This window comes from Solea solea, chromosome 1 (genome assembly GCF_958295425.1).
Source record: "Solea solea chromosome 1, fSolSol10.1, whole genome shotgun sequence".
In the NCBI taxonomy this organism is placed as follows: domain Eukaryota; kingdom Metazoa; phylum Chordata; class Actinopteri; order Pleuronectiformes; family Soleidae; genus Solea; species Solea solea.
In genome coordinates, this window is record NC_081134.1 from 40,775,340 (window position 1) to 40,796,912 (window position 21,573).

Genomic DNA, 21,573 nt, shown 5'->3' on the forward strand with positions numbered 1-21,573 from the left:
TTGGCAGAGATAAAAGTGCCTGATTAGGATGTAGTAGATGAGCTACAGTCCCTGGAAGGTTTGTTTTGGGGATTATCCATTATGTAAACAGAAAGCCTAAACCTTGTAGCTAGTGTGTGTGTGTTTCATGTATTACACACCAGCCCTTCTTAATCGAAGCGTAGTTTGTTTGCTCAGAAAGTCCGGTTTGTTTGGGGAGGTGTGAATGCGCAACTGAACTCTGATGCGCACCAAAGAAGCAAACTCTGGTTCGCCTAAAAACTTAGATCTCGGTTCGCTTCAAGTGAACCACATGCAGGAAGCGGACTACAGCTTAGGGCATTGTGGGTAAACACAACCAAAACATATGCGCATGGAGAACAATAGCCGGGAGAAATGGCTGAGCCCATTGCTGCAGTGTATATGAGTAGAATGTTTGCATAAAACTAAATAAAAAAAACTCAAGACCGACATGATTTGAGGCATCGCCATGTTTTGGTCCTATGTTGTCCTGCATTAATAAATAGATGAGTGAGTTTTCTTGTTCATTGTTTGTCTTGTCTTCTTCTTCAGTAATTCTTTGAGGAGTGGAATACATTATTCAAAAGGTTTGGTTCTTTTCACTTAAGTGCAGTGGGAAAGCAAACTCAGACTGGTTGAATGTTGCAACCCTCTATTATACCGAGTCTAGCGGACTATTATGTGTAATAAACGACTTAAGTCTCCAGGAAATTAATATAAGCCAATGTAATGTTCTCTGAAGTCATGCAAACCAGACTGTGTGTGTGTGTGTGTCCCTTTACCCCTGGCATTAAAATGCATTTTCTGTGATCGGATTGCAATCGGATAGCGCCTGACTGATCTGCCAAACCACTTCAGGAGGTGGTCGGAGATGCATTGTGACTACATTGAACAGAAGTGTAAATGCAACGAGTCTCAGATGCATCTTCGCTCCACCCACAACATCTACGCAAGCGGACCTGAAAACGTGAATGCAGCGACAAAACTTGTTGGTTTTCTGCTTACTGAAGATGAATTCTTCCCCTGTGTCGAAAAGCAAAGAGGAGTCCACACAATAGCACGACTTCATGGCAGCACAAAGAGGTGGAGGTGACGTACAGATCAGATCTTGATGTGGACACCTGAGACGCACGTTAATACCAGGTGTAAACGCATGTGGTGAAGTGCTATCCAATCGCTGTCTGATCACAGAAGGCGCATTCTAATGCCATATGAGTCTGTGTGCCAAACATTTCTGCATACATTTAAGACTAAGACCAGATACAAAAAGCTGATGTTTTGGTCAGTGGTTAAAGTTGGAGATAACACAACTCAGAAATAGTCACATATGGGTGAATGCACCACATGTAGCTATTATGTGCCATCACTGAAAAAGCATAGTAAATGCAAAGTAGAAAATGGTGCTTTCCAGTTAATGTGGACATTAAGTTTTTTTTTGTTGAATGACGAGAAAAAAAAGTGCCTATGTGCCTAGGATTTGGTAGCAGTGATGAAAAAGGCCAATCTCAAAAGTCATTACAGCTCGAAACATGCAGCTAAACCAGACATATGTGGGATAAATGGGTAGTTAATGCACTTTGGCAGAGTTAGGGTTCCACGAGCAGCTTTCTTGCCATCTTCTGAAAGCTGAACATTCTTTGAATACATGCACACATTTTCAGTCTCCCTCTCTTCCTCATTCCTTCGAGGTAAGTTCTTGCAATTGTCCATTTTGGCCAGGACTCTAGGAAGAGTGTATGAACTACACAAGTTATAGGTTCCATTAGGGCTTAATAGAAAGGAAAGAGAAGGAAAGATGACATTATGTCAAAACAGATGCTGACATGATTCCTGCTGAATGCAAAAACACTCACAGGCAACACATACACAAAAAAAAAACCCAATACACTGAAAGAAATGTCACAGTACTATCAGGGAGACACGGAGTACATTGTTGGTAGCTGTCTGCACCCTGCTCTGGAATAACACAAAAAAAGTGCATGCAACAGAGGGGAAAAAAACCCAGGTCACCAAGGTTGAACCTCCACAATCCTCTAGAAATAACTTGGTGTGTTGTTGATAAAATGTAGAGTGACACACTGTATTATGTGCTGGCTTACCTTTGGCCAACCACATCTACAGGGCGAACGAACACTCAGTCTGCATCTCAGCCCCCATCTCCATGTTTCTGTTTGTGATTCACACGCTGTCACTCTTCTCCTGTCTGACTTCTTCACTGTCCTCCATCCATCTCCCTCCTCACCCTGTCGTCTCTCCTTATGTCAGAGTAATCCACATGCTTTCCTGTTCCATTCTCTCTACTGTTCCATAGCCTCTTACTGCATTCTATTATTTTCTATCTTCTTGTTCTTTTTGCCATCAATCTTTTCTCATTTGGACCTTTACATTTGCACTTCTCTGCCTTTAATTACTTCCACAGCACTTTGTGTCTGTTTGTAATTGTTGTTGTGTTTTTTTAACTGCATTAAGACCGCGCCTGTATTTCCAGCATATAAGAGTATGGTTTTCCTCTTTTGAGTGACAACCCAGCGAGAGAAACAAATATAGACAAAGGCAGACACAGAGAAAAATTAGGAAAGTAAGAGGAGACGAGACCTTGGGAAGCAGAACAGAAGGAAAAGTAAAGAAAGAAAGAATGAATGAGTGAAGTGGGGAGAGGGTGAAGGGGGGTGACAACGACAATGAATGGATGTGTTAGCATGGGTCACAACTCATTGGCTGGCAGCACACGAGTTTCTGTGATTGACTTTGGCAACATTATCAAGTTAGATTAAATCCACTGGCCTGTTCCATTAAAGTAAGATTATTGAATTAGCTACTGTTTGTTTAAGGACAGACTTTGGTCTGTATCCAAGAAAACTCCGGGGCCATCAAAATCACAAGAAGCATCTGGAACAAATGTTTCTGTATTTTGTTCCCAAGACTTTTTTTTTTCCACTTGTGGCTTTTGGAATGGACACAAATGTGTGGTCACCCTGTTTGATGGAGGTTTTCTTAGCCCCAGAGAAGCACAAACCTGTGCACAGTGCCCTTCATCTACAGTGATAACTACTGATTTGTCTGAGCTGCTGTCTCCCACAAAATGACAAGAAGAAATTTCCCTCTTTATCTATCTTGCCTTGTCTACTTCTCTCTCTGGGATTTCAGACGGTCAGGCTCCACTGCCATGCTTCAAGTGGTATGCAAACCACGTTTTAAATGTTTAATGCTACAAAGACAGACACAGTCCCAAGCCACGTATCTGGTAGGGCCAACACATGCGGGGTGAATGTGTCACCTTTCACAGGCAGATTATAGGTGCACACGAACCCTGATCGAGAGCTTCAAAAGGTGAGGGAATAAGTCTCCCCTGACAGAAAGACTGTGTTAGCCCTTTACACCTCATATAGCAATGGAGGTGAAAGGGCACAGTTGGTCTGAGCCATACCACCTGGTAAAGAAAGTGAAACACAACAAGGGGAAGGTAAAATGACAGCACTGTGATAGGCAGTCATACAGATAAGAAGGATGGAATCAGGAAATGTGCTGCATGAAAAAACTTGCAGATGAAAACACAGAACAGTTATTGAAATTTAGAACAAGCCAGGAGCAATCCAGCAAACAAACAGATGAAATCACAGACATGAATAAGAGTTGGACAGCGGAGAGGTTAGGATGACGGGGATACAAAATAGACGGCAAGATGAGAAAAGGTAAAAATAATCAGAGAAACAAAATGACAGAAATGTCTGAAAGTACACAGGATAATAAGGAAAATGAAGGAGAGGAGATGAAGAGTTAGAATGGAAATGGAGAGTTGAGTCAGAAATACGAAGCGGAGGGACAAGAAGGGAAGAAGACAGATATTGAGTGAAAAAGACAGAAAGGCACCTTTTTTAGAACATCATTCTGTGCTGACATTTATATTTAGGGAACACTGCGACGAGCTGCTACTATGGGCATATCCCACTGACAGGATGACATTTCTACCCCCTAAGTGGTGGAAAAAAAGGAGAGAAATGGCAGGTTTTCACCCTCTACCCCTAAAATATTTAAGGACCAGAAATATAGTCTAAAGGAAACTCTCATATGATGAGACAGCTTGTAAAAAACTGTTGCAATCACTCACAAAGAAAGGAGGCGCTATTTGCTATTTTAATCTTGTTTCATAAACTCAAACATTTTTGCAGTGGTATTAAAACTTTTGAAACAATAAAACTTTGCATTTCATATTTTCTGCCACCACAGGACTCCAAGATTGAATGTGAATAAAAATGGTCCTTATAACGGAATCAACAGCAACATTCAACGCCGTTTCCTCGAGATGTTAATGGAAAAATGATATCAACTCATATTAATCAAGTTTCATTCGCCTTCCTGCCTCCGAGCCACTGCCTATGATAGTTTAAAGCACAAAGTAATGATGGGCACATTTAGCAGAGACAATTTCTATGGCAACCGCAAATTACTTCACCATAAACAACATCAACAACGGCATTGAACATGAGCAAGCTCATTAGAGATGGTTAGATGCACATCTTCAGCTGCCGCAAAGCACTGTGGGTGGAGGTGGTGGGGGTGTGCGGGGGGGTTATGATGCATTTGCAACACCAAACTCATTTATTCCACACAGACAGAATCCAGTGACAGAAGGAAACACAGGAATGAATGATGAGTGGAAGAGCAATGGAGCAATAAGGGACTACAGGAAGAAAGAGTGAGGAAACAGGGAAAAAAATGAGAGGGAAGGCGAGAGAAAGAGAGATGGAGTGATCTGCCTTATTTTGAAGACAACACCAATGACAGAGTCATTCTTCATTAGCCAGTCTCTTTACAGTGTATATGTCAACCCTGGCGGCCAGACAACTGCAGAGGAGTGTGATCATAATTTATCTATTTAGAATGCCGAGGGGAGAAGGCTACGGTGCCGTGCTGTGCTGTTAGCTGAGCATTCGTGCTGCTCAGTGCAGTGCAAGGCTGTGACATATTACATTGAATGTGACTATGGAGATTACTGGAGTCAGAAATAAACTTCGCAAGCACAGGATGCAGCGACTTAATGTTGTGTATAGTAGGCACAAACCCATACATCCTATATGTCGGCATTATAATGCAATATAACACTGTATGCTACAAATATGAGCATGAGTACGTCTCATAAAACCCAGTACGTTAGTGAAAAAGATACTGTATATACTGCTGCAGTCAATACCACTCCCTTCAGCTATGTTTCCCTTTTTAAAACAGAAACTTACTGAAGGGAAAAAAAACAAGACTAGAGGAAAATATACAGTATACATAACTTGATTGGGGCTGCAGCAATTAATCAATCATTACTAAAATAATCGTTAACTATTCTAATAAGTGACAGATCAATTTGAGTGTTTTCTTAATGATTAATGCTTCTTTAATGTGAATATCTTCTGGTTTCTTTGCTCCATATGACAAAGGAGTCATTAAAACTGAATAATTTTGGTTTGTGAGCAAAACAAGACATTTTAGAACATCATTATTTTGACGTTTGGGAAACAAAGCTACTTTTTTGAACATTTTGTGAGAATTTATTTTGATTCCACGTTCACTGATTGACCTTCAATCAGTAATTGGTGAGTCTGGTTTGGATTTTCCACTCTTTTCTGCTTCCTTACTCCTTTTTGATTTAAATTTCTCATTTCCTCTTCTACCATGCGTTACCAGCAATAACTATTCACAATAATGCACCCTCTACCCGTGCCCTTTGCACAACACCCACTTTTACCCACTTACTTTGTGGATCATCATTTTCTGGAAAGAATCGATATACTGATCGATAATTGAAGCCCTGAGCATGACACCAGTAGTGATCAAAAAAGGAAAGTGTAAAGGACCTTTATTGTGATTATACAACTGAAATTGCACAAAGAAATTCCGAGGGCAAATGGTGGGTTGATCAGACAAGGGACCAATCTGACCGAATGTGTCCGACATTCTAACATTCATACATGTTTCAATGGTGGAAGAAAACCAGACAGCCCGGATGAAACCCACACAGACACGAGGAAAACATGCAAACTCAACACAGAAAATTCCCAGAAACGGGAATCAAAACAAGCACCTTCTTGCTGTGAGGTAACATTGCTAAACACTACTAACCCCTATGCCACAGTGCCGCTTTTTCTTTCTTTAAACAAAAAAAAAAGGAAGAATAGTGAGAAAATCACACTGATGTCTTTAATTAAATATATGTCAGTGCTGTGTGAAGTGAATGTGACAAACATTTAGTTTGATAGCTACAAATACTGTTGCTATGGCGTGCTGTAGCACAACAGCTGCTGAAAGGACGGCTAATACTGTAAAATTACCTAGAGGCACTGAGGCAAAATACCTCTTTTTAGTGCCAGGTTATGGGACTTATTTAAATGCCCAGTTCGTAACATTTTATAGCAGAACCACGGGCAGGATCCTACCCTCCATTTAGTGTTTCCTTGAGGAAAATGCATGCCCCAGTTAATGCAGGCACTCGGAAGACGGCACAGTAGTCAACAAGGGGTTAGCAAAAAAGGGGGTATAAAAGGAAAAAAAATCACCCTATGCTCCCTTAGCATTGTCTCAGTGGTGCCCTTAAGCAAGACACTTGATCTCCATGTAACCCATTGAGCTCCTCAGTGTCCATCAGTAGAGAACTGTTTATACTGTAGTGCTCCCACAAGTGACTGTGTCCCAATTCATTGGCTGCGCTCACTGAAGGACATGGCCCACAAACTGGGTCCTTCATAAGAACTAAACGACTGGCTGAATGGATGCCTCTTTAACTATTCAGAGTCAGACAGAGGTGAATTCAAGCAGCAACTTGTCAGGTCAAATATTTCAGAGTCAGTGTAACAATGAGACCATTAAATACCCCAACAAGTGTAGAAACCAATTAGAAAATAGGGCAAAGCAAAAACACTGCTGCTTGCCGTTTCATTTCAACAGATGATGGGTAATAAATTACAGACAAGGTTAAGGGTAAATGTTTGCATGTTTTATGTTCAGAGACTTTATGTCTGGCTGACATCATTTACACCCTGGAGTGGCCTTTTCACCTGTATAAATCAAGTAATATGTTATTATATATAGTATATATAGTATGCAATTAGAACCTGATTCTGTTCAGCTATATTTTCCAAATTCTTCACCGACGCACAATGGCTTATAAGATACACCCATCTGCAAAGGATATCCCATATTTAGATAAATCTGCAAAAATCAGGCGTAAACTGCACATCACAGGATTTGTAAGCTTATTAAAACAGCTGACTTTGAATTACCCAGTACCTGAGAAAACAGGAAAGAGAAAACCGTTACTGTATAGTAGAATGCTGTTCAAAAGCACATGCAAAATCAAGTATTCCCTGGATAAACAAGGTTAAAAAAGGCCAATGAACTGCTAAATACTTAGGCGTTTTCTGAGCTATTTACCTCCCCAGCTCTTTAATGGCTCTTTCCAACACACAGTAATCTTTCCATTTTCTCATTTTCAGATCAATAAGGACTCAAGGAGAATGAAAGGTCTATTTCCTCTCAAATAGGGATAAAGCTTAACCACTCTGGTCCAGCTCATGTTTTCTAATCATGTCAGCGAGTCTGCAGGAGCAGATGAAATAGCACCAAATGCAAAGCCAGAGTCTTTGATTTGTAGTACACAGACTAAAGTTTTCATGATTTCAGTGTGCTGAAAAAAAGCCATCCTGTTTTTTTCAGCGGATACAAATAACATCGTAACATAGTGCAGTTTTAAAAGCACATGAAGAGAGACGGGCTGTTTCAGTGAAGTAGTAACCCACACAAACTGCCAAAAACAATGGAGAATGAAAAGTGGAAAGCAGTGTAGAGTCTGCATGAGAGAGGTACCCTTCAAACACCCACTCGCCAACATCTGCCACGTCTGCAGTGGTTGTGTGTCATGAGGGACCGAGGATGATGGAGCTACTGACGGATTAAGGAACAACGTTTCTCCACTTTTATCCAACAGGAATGCCTCCCCTGGTGTCTGACCCAAACACTTGGCTTTGCATGTGAAGAAAGGGCCCCTGACAGATGTGTTCAACTAATCAGTGGTTTTCCTTACATGTCACCATGTAGTTGCTCAAGCCATGCTCATAGCCCTAGGGTACAAGCTCACTCCAACATGACTGGAAAGCACAACACGCTGCTTTAAACCTACCAAGCCCTGCACAGCACCACCACACAGCCAGAGTCGTAAAAATAGAATAAACAAAAATTCTTTCTTATTCACTGCATTAGCAGAAGTTAGGTTTTACAGAGCCAATGTTTTATTTCCTGTTACAGGCTGGAACCCACCAGATCATTACTTTAAGGAATGAGAGTTAAGAAACGCCATCTGCAAAATGTTGCCATGAGCTTTAAAGTTGCAGTGCCACCTGCAAATATCCTCATTTTAATATATTATTAGCATTCAGGATGCACATTAGCCCCCTGGCTATTGCAATATTAGCATTCAAGATTTTGCTAACAAGTTCATCAGCATGCAGGCGAATGCAAGCCTGAGCTATATTGGAGAGTTTGTATTAGCATGCGGATGGGACAGGTACTTTGTGGTGGGGATGGAATCTGGCGTAGGCTTAGTGATTAGCAGGAAAAGCTCTTACTTACTTCACATGCAGGATCGGTATTGGACTCTGCTGCCGTGTTAAAGGCTAATGAAACGGAGCCCAGATGGAGAAGACGGGATATGCAGAGGGGACGATGGAGCACAGAGGGGTTCATTGTGATCCTCACAATGGAGCTAAGATCACACCGTTAGTATGTGGGTCTCAAAGTCACACTCGTACTAAATTTTTGTAGAAATGCACAGACACGTCGCTGTCTTTTGGTTTAATGCAGGTACAGCCATATGGACAGTTTACTTCAATTATGTGAAAAGTAATCACAGAGCCACACACACACACACACACACACACACACACACACATCTCAGGGGGTTGCAGTAGTTTGGCAGTAACCAGCTTGTTTACGAGTGGATATTTCAAGGTCCTTGTGATTAAAACAACTCCAAAGCACTCCTGACACTCCATTACCCAGAATGCTCTGGGTGAGGCCACATTGTACATATTGATTTCATGCCTCATTAGACTTCCTGTCTAACAATGTTATTGTTCTTCCTGGTTCTACCGAATTCTGCATTGTTCATAAACAACCGGCTGTAATTCTGGAAGGGGAAGGTGGACACATAACAAATGAACACATTAATACAGAGTCTGGGCTTGATGAGTGATAAGGGAATCCTTGGCACACGGCAGACTTTGACCTAGTTTTTTCGGAGTTGCTGGCGACGCACTGTCCGTGGGCAGAACATATGCTGTGTCAAATTGTATAAACTTACACTTGGTACTTGGTATTTCAAACATGTAACAACACTGTCAACTATGGCAACACACAGTGCACTATAAGTAACCAGATGGTGCATGGTCAAAAAGTTGAGTGGACCACAGGACACTCGTCACCTTCACCATCTTGGCTTTGTCTATGTCTCGGAAGAGACCAACAGGTCATGTATGACACCGGATCACTTTCCAGAAATAAAGATTTAATCCTTAACTCAAGTGACCAAATTAGCAGGCTGATAGATTAAACATGGCACATCATTCACCAGATAAACTATATTACACTGTCACCTGAGCAAATAAAAAATGGTGCACATACAGATCATGTCCAGACAGGAATTCAGCCATCTACACATGACATTTTCATGATAACGCATGATTAGTGGCCTCATCACAGTTGAGGTTACCCCTATGAGCAGCGTAAAGGCCCATCCAATCCGAGTTCAAATGAGATCGCTTAGTTTTCAACACACTAGACACAGACAACTACTTACTAATTCTACTGGTAGGAGACTACATATCAAATGAAATAAAAAGGTTGCAAAACCTTGTGAAAATGTGGTTCTAGCTTCCTTTGCATCGGCAACTGAGCCCGAGAGCTGATCATTGTAACCACGCCCACCCCTATTCCTCTTCAGCAGTGATGGATACATTTTCACTTTATGGTTACTTATCCCAGAGAAGGTTTTTCCTCTTTTTTTCCCTGATCTTTTTTGCAGTTTGGAAGCGACTGTATTGGATCATTTATCCCTGCCATGGAGAGTGTAGAAACAACAATGTACTGTGATTCCGCTTTCACTGATTGACCTTCAAGCAGTAATTGGTGAGTCTGGTCTGGTGGTTGTCTCAGAGAGCTGATTTGGATTGCTGCCACTGATGCTCAGCCCACTCTTTTCTGCTCGCTTACTCTTTTTCTGATTTCCCTTTTTTCCTCATTTAATTTTCAACCATGTATTAACAGCAATAACTATCCAAAATCATGCAACCCTCTACTTGTACTATTTGTACAACACCCACTTTTATCCACTCACTTCTCCTCACCCACATACACACTGTATGCTTTTCATGCTTCATCCCCTCTCTCCTACTCATCGTCTCTCGACTTGCCTCCTCACTTTGGTCCAACGCATGACAGCTGCAGTAGCATGTAGCCTGCCAGCTGCCAGTTACGATGATGGTGACAATACAGTGGAGGTGCTGGCTGGATGACGGAGACTAAATGGATCACTGCAGCACCACTGGCAGACAAACTCTAGCGCGCGCACACACACACACACACACACACACAACTGAGCCAGGGAGCACAACAGCCATCAGTCCATATGTGTGGTGTGCCAGGGTGAGGAAGCTGAGCACTGAGCACCTCCCTACTCTGCCCCCAGTCTCTCACAGATGCTCTGTCAGAGTAAATGCCAAGAGGGAACTGCTACTGGGACACAGCTCCCACTCAAGCTTAAAAAATAATAACCTTATCAGTGCAATTAATTTTATCTAAAGGCCCCAAATCATCACTAGGAATGGACATCTTATATTTAAACTTTGCAGTTTGACTGTGACTTGTGCAGAAATACACCATCAGGCTGGATAGCATAGACGACATTGTTCTCCACTGAATGAATAACTCCTCTGCAGTACGGCAGGTTTGGCTCCACATTGTGATCAGATATCTGTGTCAGTGTGTGCACGTGAGTGTGTAAAAAGCATTCATGTTTCCCATTCTTTCCTGAGGAGTTTGCTCACTGGCATAGCCGAGCGATTTTCTTTCCAACAGCGGAGTAAAAGACAACCGTCTCTACGTATCCACATAAACTACACACTTTTACACACACAGGCAGACAAGCAAGTATAGGCTAGGAGTGTTGAAAATAATCATCTCTAAGAAGCATTGCGACGTGGACATGGGCAATTCTGCAGAGACGCAGTAACGGCATGGAACCGATTAAAACCACATTACGTTACTTGTTGATTCTGAAGTTGCTAGACGCTGCAGCTTGACTGCAAAAGCATTCGTTTTGTCTAATTACATTTAAATCTCATCCATAAATTCATATTCAAGGTAAAATTCATCTAACTGCTTATACTGATTGATGAAAAAAAACAGATGATCATACCGAATCATGACACCAGTGACGACGCTAGTATAGGCCCATAACGCATGCAAAGTTGATGTACTGTATATTTTGTGCAATTTGTCTGGTCACACACAAGCACCCGACACACACACACAAACAGGGCAAATATGCCCACTGGCCAAATGCTCTGTTCTCACACCGGCACAGTGAGAGGGACAAATGTTTAAGGACACCGAGGACATGCACACACAGAGAGAGAGGCACCGAACCCAATTTTCATCCAAGAAATGGCTGGCATTTCAGTTCAAACACAGAACACAGAAAGCTTTGAAGCTGCACATCAGTATAACAGAGCCAGAATTAACTAATGTCACAGTAGAAAAACGTATGAATTATGCAGGTCAAAAGTCAGGTTTGCTCAGTATTGTTGAAGGAAAACCCTACAAACTCACTTTATTTTGCATAAATTGATATAACCAGAAAGTGTGTATTTATTTTATTCCTCCAGGCACCATGTTTCTTCATCAGCTGTTGTATTTGATGGTCATGGGTGTGTGAAAGGATTCATTTCTCATTTATCACTCTGAATCTGGCAGAAGTCATTTATGCCAGCTCCAAAGCACAGCTATCACCCGCCACAATCGACAGGGTATCAATAAGGAGAGGAGAGATTAGATGAGTCAGAGATGGACAGTAAGGAAGAGGAGCACACAAACAGAGCTGACGCACACAAATACACATTTACTTTCACATGAAGTTGTAAACAACCTTCAACAGACCTTCAGTCAACGACAACACAAAGCAACTTGAGACTAATAAAGGGCACTCAAACTCCAGCAAAGAAAAGAAGTCTGGAAAATACCTCGCTGTCTGAAGCATAGAGCATTAACCTCTCAGCTTTTAAAGAGACCTTTTCCCTTTCACATGCACCAACTGAAATCCTCCAAACACAAAGCAGTGTGAAAAAGCAGTGGATTTCAACACCATGCAGGAAGAACAGGACGGTTTTGTAAGAACATTGAAAGATGACGAGGACAGGAAAGGCCATAATTACAACTAGCAGCGAAAAATGAAAAAGAAAAAAGTGCAAAATGAAGATTGTTTTTTTAACCATATCAATTATGGATCTACGTAAATAAATGTGGACATACTTTTTATATAAAGTGTTTTCCACTTCACCCAAATTATAGTTTGTACAATATCTGTCTTACATTTGTAATTGAAAATTACAAAAAACGTTTGCAGGATAAGTGAAACAAATGACTGTGCATACTGTTCTTAATTTATACAAAACATTTTTAACTTTTCAGAGTAGAATAATGTCAATGATGAATAACAGTCTGAGATGGTAAATCTGCGGTCTTTGAATTTAATTGTATCCCCTCTCCAAAGCGGGCATTTCTTTTGAAACAATTATTTGTCACTCGTTCCATACTCAGAAATGAAATATTTCACATCCATTAGTAAAGGACACATCAGTGATTTACAGTCTGGTGAGGTTAGGTTAAGATGACTCTACAGGTCTTAGTTCTTATTGCTCTACTGCAATAACAACTAAAGGCTATGAACACCACAAGATAATTACATTACCATTGTACCAAAGGCACATCTCATTTTAAAAAAATAAAATAAAAATAAAAACAATATTCAAACACAGAATGAAAAGTTGGTCTTGTCTTAAATAAAGCAGCCAGCAGGGACAGAACAGAACAGAGTGCACACATTGTGAAATATTTCAGAATGTATGAATGTATGACTACTCTATTATTTAATATTGTTTGTATTCTCCAGCCTTTGTTGTCTCTCCTGGTGTTTCTTTCTGTCTCTCACTGGTGCATTATTGTTCATCAAGCCAAACCATCAAATGACCTTCATCTGTCAATTATAGAGCATCATTAAAACAAAAAACTGTCTGAATGCTTCAAGAATACAAGGCAGAGTATTTTTACATAAGAAATAAACACTAACCTGCTACTGGTGGGAGTGTACAGCAGCAAACGACTTCAATTAAACTCATTATAGTTGGAATCATGATGATAACACAATCAAATATGCAGATTACAAGAAACAAGGTTAAATCGCTAGGGTGTATTGCAGAAAACAGAGCACACATTATTTTTACCTGGATCCAGTAAGGCATTAATCTCTGTGCAGCTCTCCTGAGGCAAATTTACAAATGATGCAACTTTTTTCAAAGAAACTCACATCAAAATAAAAACTTGAGCTCTATGATTTACAGTATATACTATGACGATGATGAGTATTAGAGCCAAACTGAAGAGAAAAATAACAGAATACATTTGTAATATTATGAGATTCTTTTTTTATCATCTAAAGTATTAAATAGCAACAGAACGTAGATGTAATCAAGTATTATTCATTGACCAGTTAAATTACACATTTTTGTTCTCAAACTTGATAAATGTTGCTTAAGTCACTAAAACTTGTTTTTTCATTCAAAAGTTTTATTATTATTGTGATGACCTGTTACACATTTAATATTTAGTTTATTTTTATTGAAAAATACTGTACTGTAATTGCACTACAGTTAGTGTTTTCAATAACTGAAGTTAAGCAATTTTTTGTATATCATTGAACAGTTCAGGAAAATCCCTGGGATAGATAGGCAATTAGGATTCGGGTTTATTCAGCAGCAGTTTATTAAATTAAATTTAGAGTAAGTTTATTACTAAATTGATTTGAATCTTTAAATTATGGAGACTCACTGTTCACTGCCTGCAGAGTCGCAGACACAGAGGGGAGGACAGACAGGGGACATACTGACATCTTCATTCTCTCATTAATGTGAGCAAATCATCCTCCACTTAAAAAAAGACTGTATTGTGCACCAAACAAAATAACACTGATAAAACACAGTGCACAGATTTGAACTGAATTTTTTCTCATCCTCCCACAGCCATCTGACAACGGAAGAGCATTTGGCCGTACACCAAAAATCATTGTTTAGGTGGATGTCTGTCAATAGCTCACTGTCCCAGTGGCCACTAGTCAGCAGACTTAGTAACACTGGTGAGTCAATTCCTGTCTCACTTTTATTCCTTTCTCAGAATCCTTTGACAGTTCACATTTTTCAGACCGTCTTCCTGAGCGCATCATCTGTGACAGTTAGAAGTCTTTGACAGAGTTTCTCAATGATTTATTTCTGAAGTAAAGACATCAAAAGAGTTGTTTGCAATTGTCATGATGTTGTTTGTTGTGTGGCAGCAGAACTCCTGCAGGAGTCCTCTGACATTACTGTGGCTTAAGTTAGGGATACGCTTTATGTTTGAGGCTGATTATGTCGGTATGAATGATTGTGCAACACAGGGTTCAAACAAACCATGATGTAACACTTTGTAAAATAGTTTCACTGCTTCTCTCTCCAAACGAGCCAAAACCAGAAATAACAGGACTGCATACGCTGTGAGCTTTTGCGCCCAATGGCAACTTGAGTTTCCATGTGATGTTGCACAGACCTGTCTTTGTGAGAAATGTGCCCGGTGCCAACAGAGTGGTAGCTAATGGGCCTCCAGTACTCTACATTTGTTCATAGCAACAATTCTATTCCAAATCCAGTTTAAATGATTGGAATTCTAAGACACAGCACAGCTCTATTCTTTCTTCAGCCATATTATGGAAGATATTCAACACAGTCAAGACAACATGAACCAGCATATGAGTGGCAAAACTATTTATTTTTTACCTTTGTAAACTGCATTTGTCTTTAATCTTCATTTAACATGCACTGTATTTAATGTGCTGACAAATTGAAAAACATCTGTGTTGTCCACTCCCATCAGTTATGTGCTGACATCAATGTGTGCCTAGTATATCATGCATTATTTATGAAATATAAGATATCGCATTTAAACTATCATTTCTACAACTACTTCACACAGGAACACAATCGGATAATAATTTGATGATTGTATTCTTGTTTGCAACTACCAATCTATGAATCAAAGCAATCAGCAAGATTAACCAAATCAATGTTTGTACTGTGGTGTAAATATTGTTTATGGAGGAAAAGCACCTCCCTGACCCTATGATCTGTGAAGTTTACAATTCCAACCTATAATTTCCAAGAAATGACCCTGGTTCTGCAGGACAATGCGGGGTTTTCTGCATGTGAATGATTAAAATGAGTACTGGCCACCAGTAATCTTCAACAGAGCACCTGGAGGACAAACGCAAAGCTCACAGGAGACTTCAGCAAATATTACATTTATTTCCCCAGTGCCCGACACAAAGATGAGCGCACGGAAAAAAAAGAGTAATTTAATATAATGGTAGTTATTTCTTAAACCCTACATTGTTTTAGTGTTGTAATGGTATGATGTGGATCAGCAAAGCTGCATTGATAGGACTAAATGAGTTATGTTGTGCTGCTATACTGGTGGCAGACAGGATTTATTGTAACAAAACTCGTACAAGCCGACGCCATGAATGCAATGATATATCTGATTCCTTCTGCTGACTAAACAAGGAACTTACTTTAAGTTTTATTTTCTCCTTTTGACTCTGCAATATAAAGTAAGACGTCAACGTCGGGAGTCTGTGATGCATTTCCTTTCGGGTAACATCTCTACATTTCCTCTCCCAGAAGTGAGGCTGTGGGTTTAAATCTAGTCCTGTTCATGGAACGTCTAAAACCCTGTTGCCTTCACTGGCTCAGTAATGTGAAAGCACTGAGATGTAGTCTGGTGTAGGAAAATAAATATAAATAAAGTAAATGCTATTTGCAAGACATGAGAGGGTTTACATTGCCATCAGCTTCAGCCCTTCTTTCAGGAGTAAATGGAATATGTTGTGGTATTAAATGAAATAGAGAGTCAGAGTCAGTGTATGCGCAAATGATAAATCTATGGTGTATTAGACTTGCTGATGAGCTAAACTGCATTACATATAGAAAGAAGTCCAAGGGCTAAACACAAATCAACAAATGCAATATTTTTCTGTTTTTCAAAAAGGAAGAGAAAATTGTAAACATTTGTCTATGAGGTTCTTTGTTTTCCTACATCCGTCAGTTACGTATAAAACAAACATGATGACTGATTTAATGACAACACATATGCATCCCCTACGACATGTAATCTCAGTAACATCCAATGGAAGCATCTTTCTATTCTGTCACACAAAACCTACTCACCCCTGACTTGCATCATAACATTTGCCTTTCCCGTCTCTATGCCCTCATATCCTTTCTTTTCTATCCCCACACTTGCAGCATCAGCTTGTCCTCTTGCAGCACCACAGCTACCTTCCAACACTCTCCATCAAGTAATTGCCTTGATTTTAATGACTGTTTCAATTATCCTGTCTTGGCTACAGCTCTCACCCCATAATCTCCATCATTTCCATCCATTACACTGTTGCATTCCCTTGGCAGCAATCAATCTTTGGTTTCTTTAAACACTTTAAAAACAGCAGAGCGGCTCATTCCGTGAGCGGCAGTGACAGCCTCCTGATCTCCCTTTTCGCAAGCTGTTCAAGTGCTGTTCAGGGAATGAGGAGGAAAGGGAAGCAACCAAAAGCAAAAAGCACACCTTCTTGTCAAAGTAAACACATTACAGTTTTGGCATGTGTCCATCAGAGAGCTCCTACCTGCTCTTTCACCGACGCAAGGATGGAAGAGGTCGTCCCCGTTTCAGATCTGTCCCCATTGGAGGCTGGCATCACTGGGGCTACCGTGGCCCCCTTCTCCTGATCTGCAGGCTGCTCTGGCACTGGCATTGCTGACACTGACACACACAAAAAGGGAGTATTAATGTTACACCTGCAGCTTTAAAACCATTGAAAAAACAGGGGAAATAACAGGGTTATATTAATATAAATCCTCTTGTAAGGTGTCAGAAAAATGTGCTTTAGAGGGTGGAGACTTGCAGCAACAATGTAGGCATTTCAGTCATATGGTTTACTTTCCACATGCAGTATTACCTTTTGGAAGATAATTACACCCAGCAACAGCTTGTAGCAGTCTATTAAAATCCTGAGAGGTCCAGATAGACAAACTCTCCTCAAGCAAAGGTCTGTAACATTGTTATGTCTAACAAGTGTACTTGGTTAAGTGATTAAATCCAACAAACCGTGTATGCATCAGTGTCTGTGTGTAGCCAACAACTGACTTTCAAAACAAATCAAGCATAACGAAATAATATTTGGACATTTTTGTTCATTTCGAGTTCTTTTTTTCTCTCATGTTAGGTCAAAACTAAAGAAGAACAAAAAATAATAAAAAGCATCATAGATGCACATGAAAATAATGTTCGCCATTTTCTATTGTCTAGAAAAAAAGTAGCACAGCTCACTCACTTGACAGGAACCTGAAAAGCATGGCTCATGCATCCAGCGTAGCCTCAATTCAATAATATGACTGAGAGTCATCGCATTGCAATTTACACTGTATGTAATTGGTTGTTCTTTCCTGAACCTCTATTACCTTAAAGGCTGGAAATGCTGTGCGAGTAAAAGTGCAAGTTACTAGTGACTTGATGTTTATACTTTTTTTTTGCCAACTATAACAAAACATAAACGTATGGCATTAAATATAAGTAGAACCATCCACCCTTAAAACAGTTTCCACCTCACTATAAATAAAGTGGGGTCTCTTAGACTACGACTAAGCTCCGCCCTTGAACACAGATAAGCCAATCACAGCATCAGCTTCACAATGCACGGTTAAAGGTGGAGAAATGATTACATTTCGTGCATGGAGAAACTGCAACCCTAGTACAAGCTATTCTGGGAGCCTGTACTTGGAGTCAGTTTTGAAGCCAACGTGATGAAGCTATTTGCAAATGTGCTGTTGATGGGGCGGTAACATGAGCTCAGTCATTAAGCTGGGGACACACTACACAACTTTCACAGTCACAGTACACACTATTCCACTGGTTTCAGCAGATTCTTTTATGACGACCGAAAGACTGGAGATCAAACCAACTGAATGCATCGCACTCTCACGCAAACTCTGGCGAGACACTCTACAATAGCAGTTGCAGTTGGGTCAGTAGTCGGTACACACTGCCCGATTGCATCAAGAGGAAAATCAAACATGTTTGATTAGACTGCGACTGAGGCCGTCCTTTACCCCTCATACAACAACAGATTTCTGTGCCAACTAGCCATGCCGATGGTGCCCACCTAGTGCTGACTGTTGCGGTCTCTGCCCAACTGTGAATCGTGGGACAAATTGGGGCCCCGTCTTTACCCATCATGTATCATGAGAAGCCTCATTGAAAGCCCATAAAACTAAGTCCAAAACGCTGCTAATTCCTGCTGATGTAGCGACTCTTGCATGGATTGTTTCTTCAAGTGAACCAATGAGCAGGCTTAGCAATTGTCTTCAGTGTACCCACTAAACGCAAACAGTCACATTTGTTACCGCTGGTACTGCCAGTACGTCACCTCACAAAAAAAGGGATCCTTGTAGACTCATTAAAAATGTGATGCCCCACTTATCATGATTTTAATTACTTTATTCAGGACAGAGAAACGTGAAGCGTGTCTCTAATTGACAGTTCATTTCAACCAGATGGGTCGCAATGATTCACTTATAAAAAATAAAAAAACCACATGATGTTTGAGGTCTTCGACCTTCATCAAACAGCACATCAGCAACTGTAACAAATTAGTGTCAGTCTTGCATGGATAGATCTGTCTTTTCTCTTTGGCGCACTTCATTATAAAAGGTCTTGATACACTCGGTGTGAGAACACGTGCATTGTTTTACACAACTAAATTGATTCATCTATAAAATGATGTACTGCAGGCTCACATTTAAAGGTTATGATACTCACTTTCAGTGCACCAAAAAGGTTGCTTTATCACACTAATCTCTTCATAAACATGAAGGAAGGCTTCGCCTCAGTCAATGAACTCCTGGCAGTGTTGTATAGCCTCGGAGACATTTCTGTATTTTGCACTCTTGCACCCTTGTGACGGCTTGTAGCTCATGAGACATGTACTGCAGGTCTTGGGCCACTACCGTTTCAGAAAAACTCATTAACCTAATAAGCCTTCAAGTCATTGTTCATAGTACAAACATGAAACAAATTTGGAAGACGGCAACTTGCATGCCACTAAAATGCCACTTCACAGTCAAGCACTGGTTGATAATAAACTGCATAACATCTCTTCCAGGCTTCGTCTCTGGAGCCATCACGCTGCGTAATTAAAGTTACATTTGTTAAGGTTGAACATAACAAGCACAGTTTGAATATTTCTGTAGCAAATTTCACATTCTGAGCAGAACAGCTCGCAAAAAGTGATATGTTTATTAGGTTTTAGAATCATTGGATGACTATCTTTAGTAACATTAATTTGGAATTTGAGACATTTGGAAATGTATAAAATCATCAATAAAACCCCCCTCAGCTTCTTTCCTGTCTAAGAATGAACAAAGAGAAATAAATCAGAAAATTGGTCTGTGAGTTTTAAGCAAGACAGACCATAGGGACAGGATTTTGTCAATATCAGCAGCCGCAACAAAAATAAAAACAACAAATAATGAACTGAAATAGTGTGGGATTTGATCACGGAGCCTCCTGCGTTATTGGCTTCTCGTCTCACCTCCTCAATTTTAAGATTTGATGTAGATGTCAGAGTCCTCATCTTGGATAAAATAACTTTCTGCACGCACACACACACACACACACACACACACACACTGGTGCATTGACACTTTCAAGTTCAATCATATACATCACACATATAGAGAGCTATTCAGACAGACATTGAAGAAAACTGACCCATTACCATCAAGCAAGTCAGTCATCCCCCGCTTACACAAGCAGTATGCAAGTCAGTGACAGCTTTCAAATCAAACATCCTGTAAGTCTACAGTATCAGTTAGTTAGCAGACTGCAGGCCAGACAGAGCGGTGTCAATAAATAAAAGACGGTAGGGAGACTGCCTCCATATGGTTATTTTCACTCTCTCTGACAAAACGCCACTTCTGTGTCTGGCATCTCCCCCTCCTGAGTGGAGATGAGTCACCAGACTTTGGCTCCTGAGCAGCCAGAACCCCAGCAAAGACCAGATTACACTTTCTGGCAGCCTGCCGCATTGCTCTTGGGTGAGTCAGCCAAATGTGCAAGTAGGTAGGTAGGTACCTTTTTTTGTGAATATGCGTATCTCTGCAAACAAATACGACCGCATTCAACTCGGCAAATGACGTAAATTTAAATGCAGTGGATTACTGAATTAATGCGAAGGCTTTTTTCTCTCTGCATACAATTTCCACCACTGATCGTGTACAGAAAGGGCACAAACCCGTTGAGATCAGTGTCCACGCAGGTCCTGCTGTGTACAGAAAATTGCAAAGTTGCCACACTGGATATTGGCTGCTGCAGAGATAATCCCACTATCAACACATTCACCATCAAATGTCACAATCCACCACCCCAATATCCTTTTCAGGCCACTATTGAATGGATACGTTACATCCAGCACGGTAAAGTGTAACAAAAACCTCAGCAGAGAGGGCTTTTGTAGCTCTAGGGATGCATTTGATTGTAGCACAGTCCTGGCTAACAGGTTGTGTGAGGCTCAAATTTGAATTGAGCACGAATGGTGACCAGCCATCTTCTTTGTTTAAGGCGTGAAATGTTATAAAGACTCCAGGGTGACATTCATGGAGAAGAAAGTGACCGCCAATGAACCGTTGGTTATTTTGTATACCTTGCAGATCGCTGCTATTCAGGCATAAAACTAACATGAAGGGAACTTAACGGATATTAAAGCACACCAAAATACATATGCGCAAAAAGCAAATAAAAGGTTGAGCAGTAATAGAATACAGTTTACCGCATATTTTATACCCTGGGAATTACATTATTGTATTATGTTATTGTCACTGCTGATGCGCATTGTGTACAAACATCTAATAAACCCAGAACATGTAGCAATTATAATGTGAAAATGTCTTTATTTTACATCAGTTTGAATGAGAACTGCAGCATTAATGTTTTCTGTGTTGCATATATACTATACAGCGGTTTTCGGGAGAAATGTACAGTGCCATTGTCTTGTTATTGACCCATAGAATATATACAGTAGTTGGTAATAGTAAGTGTTAATTTGTCATTGTATGTTCGACAAACTGAATTTCTCATTTGCTGCAACTGTGAAAGGATTCTACTTAAAATGTTGAATTTCAA

The 21,573-nt window shown here is 40.4% G+C and overlaps 1 protein-coding gene across 1 annotated transcript in view; it reads right to left on the reverse strand.

Annotated features, from left to right (window-relative positions):
- The window catches only part of ctnnd2a (catenin (cadherin-associated protein), delta 2a), a 225,123-nt gene that overhangs the window by 175,443 nt on the left and 28,107 nt on the right, over positions 1–21,573 (reverse strand). The window contains exon 2 of the mRNA XM_058635385.1: positions 17,021–17,157. Coding sequence (XP_058491368.1) covers positions 17,021–17,149 — 129 coding nt within the window. The 5' untranslated portion in view covers positions 17,150–17,157. The remainder of the gene's footprint in view (positions 1–17,020; positions 17,158–21,573) is intronic.